The 5808-nt window shown below is 45.5% G+C and overlaps 1 protein-coding gene across 1 annotated transcript; it reads left to right on the forward strand.

The window, feature by feature from the left end:
• The first annotated feature begins 3106 nt into the window (after positions 1 to 3106).
• Positions 3107 to 5248, forward strand: LOC141660733 (uncharacterized). The gene is made up of 4 exons (XM_074467724.1): positions 3107 to 3475; positions 3638 to 4158; positions 4564 to 4705; positions 5054 to 5248. Exons 1-4 carry the CDS (start codon positions 3107 to 3109, stop codon positions 5246 to 5248), a joined length of 1227 nt encoding a protein of 408 aa, XP_074323825.1.
• The last annotated feature ends 560 nt before the right edge of the window (positions 5249 to 5808 follow it).

Below are 5808 nucleotides of genomic sequence, written 5' to 3' on the forward strand. Positions count from 1 at the left end.
TCCAAAAACTTGGTCCAGGTGTGATTTCATCTTGGGAACAGATGAAAACTTTGTTTTTGACACAATTCCAAGCTGCGGTGAAGTATACACCACCTGTTACGACGCTGGCTAATGTGAAACAAAAGGAAGGAGAAAGTTTGACTTCATATTTCAAGAGGTTTAATGCAGAATCTACTTTGGTGAGGGGTACAACTGATGAAACATTGAAAATATTGCTTATAGCTGGGTTGCGTGTGGGGACGGATTTCTGGAAGCACCTACAAGGGAAGGACCCAGTGTCGCTAGCTGATGTGCTTGCGCAGGCGGAGTCGTTCAAAGCAATCGAGCAGTCGCTTGCAGAAATAAAAAAGAATGACAATACCTATAACTCCAAGGGGCGATCCAAGAGAAGGGACAAATCCTTGAGCCCAGATTATCGGCGAAACGCCAGAAGCCCTAACAGGGTAAATGCTGTGAGCTCGCGGAGAGAATGGAGCCCACCATCGAACTACGAGAGAAAAGTCAGTAATTATACACCGCTGGCAGCGTCCATTGATCATATCTTCGAGGTAAATAAGGATAGAGGAATCTTCAAGAAGCCCGACCGTCTAACTTCATGGCAGAGCAGAGACAAGAAGAAGTATTGTGACTACCATGAGTCTACTGGCCACGACACCCATGAGTGTCGTCACTTGTGGGATGAGATTGAGGAATTGATCAAGGCAGGATACCTAGGAGAATGGATTGACAAGGTGAAGCGATGCAGGGGAGTTGATGACAAGGGTAAGGATGAAAAACAGCCCCCGCGGGCGGAGGATGTTGAAAAAATAGCAGAGGTCAAGTTTCAGAGGGCTGGCAGTATCAGGGCAATTTTCGGAGGACACCCTTTTGTTGGTGATAGTAATCGAGCACTGGAGAAAAACGCGAGACAAGCGCGATATCCACCGCTCACCAACATCCACAGCTTGGAAGATAGACCCCCGAAGGTCTTTAAGGGAAAGTCCGCTGATATTACGTTCAAGGAAAAAGAATCTAGGTGGGTGCATCATCCTCACAACGATGCGCTAGTGATTACCATGCTTATTGGGGCAATGAACGTACATCGAGTCTTCTTGGATAATGGTTGTTCTACAAACATTTTGTACTACATCACCTACAAAAAGCTGGGGTTCCCAGATAGTGACATGTATTTCGAAGATGCGCACGTCTATGGCTTTACTGGGGAAGCAGTGAGAGTTATGGGTTCGGTCAGGCTTCCCGTCACGCTCGGGGAAGGGGCTTTGTCGGTTACCCAAATGATAGATTTCAAGGTGCTAGATCAAGATTCCGCACACAACGTGCTGGTCGGTAGACCTTGGTTGCGAGCGTTCAGGGTGATAACCTCGATACACCATTTGATGATAAAGTTCCTAACGCCAAACAGAGTTTGCAGTCTGAGAGGGTCACAATATGAGTCACGCGACTGCTATCACAAGGCTGTCAAGGAATTTCGCAGAAGAAAGTATGAAGGGAAAGGTCTCCCTTTTGAACATGTAGAAGATATTAATACAAAACTGAGTGGAGAGGTCCATGCCCACTATTTTGTTGAAAGCCCCGGAAAGGAAGAAACCAATGCCTCTGGGAACTCTTTTTTGACGCGGGGACGTGTTTCGAAGATCCGTAGCGTAGAAGAAGTGGTGGTGAGTCATACAGAGGAAATCATATAGAAAGAGGTTAACGGGGAAAGTTGGAAGGAAGAAGTGAGATTTTGCAAGGTCTCGGGAATAACTTCAAGGTTGATGCTCCTCGAGAGAAGGACGCGCCCTTGAATAAAATTAAGGTTGATGCTCCTCAAAATGAGGACGCGCCCTCTTCATCTGTGTTACGCAAGGCTGCGTCCTGTCTGGAGGTGGACGCTCCCACTCATGAGGACGCGCCCTCAGATATAAAAGTGGAAGTTGAAGACCCCTGAGATTTTGATTTCGATTTGGATCCCAGGATCCCTATGACCACTGAAAAGACGGGACCGGCCGAAGACACAATATCCATACCGGTTGATAAAGATGACCCGAGCAAGGTTTTGAAAGTGGGGTCCCAGTTGGCTGATGAAATGAGAAGAAGTCTTGCCCGCTTCCTAATTGCAAATCTTGATGTCTTTGCATGGAGTTATTCAGATATGATAGGAATCGACCCAGAAGTAATGTGTCACCGTTTGAATATCCTTCCGAATTGTAAGGGCATGCGTTAGAAATGTCGCCCGGTAAGTGGAGAAAGGGCAATAGCATTAAAAGAAGAAGTGGACCAGTTGTTGGAGGTGGGGCTAATCAAAGAATCTTTCTACCCCGAATGGCTTGCAAATCCGGTAGTGGTGAAGAAACCGAATGGGAAGTGGAGAACATGTGTGGATTTCACAGATCTCAATAAGGCCTGCCCAAAGGACAGCTTCCCGTTGCCAAGAATCGATCAGTTGGTTGATGCAACGGCGGGGCATACGTTGCTGACTTTTATGGATGCATACTCCGGTTACAATCAAATTCCGATGTATGGCCCCGATCAAGAACATACATCCTTCATTACTGACAGGGGGTTATACTGTTACATAGGAATGCCGTTTGGATTGATTAATGCTGGCGTGACCTACCAGCGGTTGGTAAACATGATGTTCAAGGATCAAATCGGGAGAACTATGGAAGTGTATGTGGATGATATGTTGGTAAAGTCCAAGGTAGCGGGTGACCACATCAAGCACTTGATGGAGATGTTTAACATTCTGAGGAGGTTTCGTATGAAATTAAATGCGTAAAAATGTGTGTTCGGCGTGGAGTCGGGCAAGTTTCTCGGGTTCATTGTCAACCATAGGGGAATTAAGGCCAACCCCACAAAGATCAAGGCATTGATGGATATGAAATCACCCACCAATGTGAAACAAGTGCAGAGTTTGACTGGGAGAATCGCCGCGTTAAATCGATTTGTTTCCAAGTCGTCCGATAGATGCAAGGAATTTTTCAAGGCGATCAAATTAGCTGGGAAAGACTTTGTATGGACGTCAGAATGTGAAGAGGCTTTCAAAAGAATCAAGGAGCAACTGGGAAACTCTCCCATGTTGTCAAAGCCGTTAGATGGGGAGTCTCTAATACTGTACCTCGCAATGTCTGAATATTCGATCAGTGCAGTTCTGGTTAGAGAAGAAGATGGGCAACAATCACCAGTGTACTACGTGAGCAAGCGGTTACACGATGCTAAAACTCGCTACATAAGCATGGAGAAACTGGTTTACGCCCTGATTCTTGCGTCAAGAAAATTGCGACCGTATTTTCAAGCCCATAGAGTTGAAGTTCGTACAGCGTACCCGCTGCGACAGGTTCTGCACAAACCAGAGTCATCAGGCAGAATGCTGAAATGGGCTGTGGAGTTGGGACAGTTTGATTTGGAATATGTACCTCGAACAGCGATAAAAGGGCAAGCCTTAGCCGATTTCTTGCTGGAATTTGATTCTGAAATTGATGATAAAGCTTTGGTAATGCTACATCCGCCTCATTCTGAGGAGTCTTTGGAGGAGTTTCTGCATCCTTGGTGGATCTTGCATGTGGATGGGGCGGTTAACAATGGAGGAGCAGGTGCGGGTATAGTACTTGTGTCTCCGGAGGGCCACCATCTGATGAGCGCCATTCATTTCAAGTTTTATGCAACCAATAATGATGCGGAGTATGAGGCGCTGATTAATGGCCTGAAAATCGCTTTGGAAATGGGGGTGCGGAACTTAATTGTAAGAAGTGACTCAGAGTTGTTAGTGAATCAGGTGAACGGGGGATTTCAAGCGCGAGGCCCACGAACAGAATTATACTTGAGATGTACACAGTGCCTGATTGGAATGTTCAAAGAAGTTAGATTGGAATGTGTTCCGCGGGAGAAGAACAGTAATGCGGATGCTCTGGCAAAAATGGGGTCGCAACAAGAGGCTGTGTTGTTAGGATCCATCCCCCTTGAAATTCAGGAGATTCCTAGTATCCCAGAGGTAGAAACTATGCGAGTGGATGAGGCTCCCAAGGAAACATGGATGACGCCCATTCTAGCTTACATTCGCAAGGGAATACTCCCCGAGGATAAGTTTATGGCTCGCCGACTCTGCTATCAGGCTGCAAGATACGTGATATACGACGAAGTCCTGTACAAGAGAGGGTTCAACCAACCTCTGCTTAGGTGTGTTGAAGAAGAAGAAGGAAATTACATCCTAAGAGAGGTGCATGAAGGAATCTGTGGCAATCACTCGTGGGGTAGCTCGTTGGCAATGAAAGTTTTGCGCCAAGGGTATTATTGGCCCACAATGAGAGAAGATGCTATAAATTTCGTCAAGGCATGTGATCGCTGCCAGCGCTTTGCAAACTACTCGTCTATGCCGGCGACACTCTTGACGCCTATGGCAAGCCCGTGGCCGTTCGCCATGTGGGGAATTGATCTTATCGGAGAATTGCCGAAAGCTAAAGGAGACGTCAAATATGCAGTGGTTGCAGTCGATTACTTTACTAAATGGGCGAAAGCTATGCCACTGGCTACTATCACCGCAAAGAAAATCAGGGATTTTGTGTTCAACTCAATCGTATGTAGGTTCAGAATCTCTTACAAGCTTGTCTCCGACAATGGAAAGCAGTTTGATAGCAAGGAATTGCAACAACTATGTGAGGAGTTGAAAATCAAGAAGGAGTTTGCGGCGGTCTATCATCCTCAAAGTAATGGACAAACAGAAGCTGTTAACAAAATAATAAAGCATACCCTCAAAACCAAGCTGGAGGAACGCAAAGGGAATTGGCCTGAAGAACTCCCGAAGGTGGTGTGGTCATACAACACTACGCCACGATCTACTACGGGAGAAACACCGTTTATGCTGACTTACGGCTACGAAGCTATAGTCCCCGTGGAAGTTGGATCGGGATCACTTTGCAGAGATTGTTACAGAAAAGAAGATGGTGAGGTTAATCAAAGGCTTCATTTAAATCTCTTAGAGGAGACGAGGGAAAATTCTCAGCTAAGGCTAGCGGCATATCAGCAACGCGTTGCAAGGTATTATAACAAGAAGGTAAAAGGACAATTGCTGAAGGTGGGAGATTTGGTACTTAGGAAGGTGATGCCCAATACAAAGAACCCCCGACATGGAGTGTTTGGAGCTAATTGGGAAGGACCATACAGAGTAAAGTCCATCCTGTGGAAGGGGACTTATCACCTTGAAGATATGGAAGGGAAGCTAGTTCCGCGAGCTTGGAATGCGGAACATCTCCGAAAGAATTACCAGTAAGGCGCGGCTTTGGCCCCTTACATATTTCTTTTATTATTTTATTTTATTATTTGGGTTATGCCCGGATTATAGGCTAGAATTAAATAAATTCCTCCTAGCCTAGGGGGGTAGTGCATGTACTACTTATCTTGGAACTAGTTGAAGGGCCATTTTTTAGAAATAATTTCCCCACAGAGCATAGTAGCTGTGGGACTGGTGCACTATTGACATCAGAGCGCATTATAAATAAAAGTTTGAAACTTTCCAAAAAGATATTTGCTCAGTTTGCTTGGTTACATGACGCGTCCTAAACGTAGGACGCGCCCTAAGCTAGGGTTTTATATGAATGATAACTGAAGTAGTGGTTGTCAAAAGGAACAATGAAACTCAAGGAAAATGTACTATTTTCAAGGATGCGCCCAAGTTATCTTGGTTGATGCTCCTTTAGAATGAATGTTACTGTAATATTGACAACATAATTGAAAAAGAAAAAGTCCTTGTTAAGGACGCGTCCTGCTTGAAGGATGATGTATTTTGGATCAAAGGTGAGGCGCGTCAAAACCATAGGACGCGCCCACTTG

The sequence above is a fragment of the Apium graveolens genome, chromosome 5 (assembly GCF_009905375.1).
Source record: "Apium graveolens cultivar Ventura chromosome 5, ASM990537v1, whole genome shotgun sequence".
Lineage (NCBI taxonomy): Eukaryota > Viridiplantae > Streptophyta > Magnoliopsida > Apiales > Apiaceae > Apium > Apium graveolens.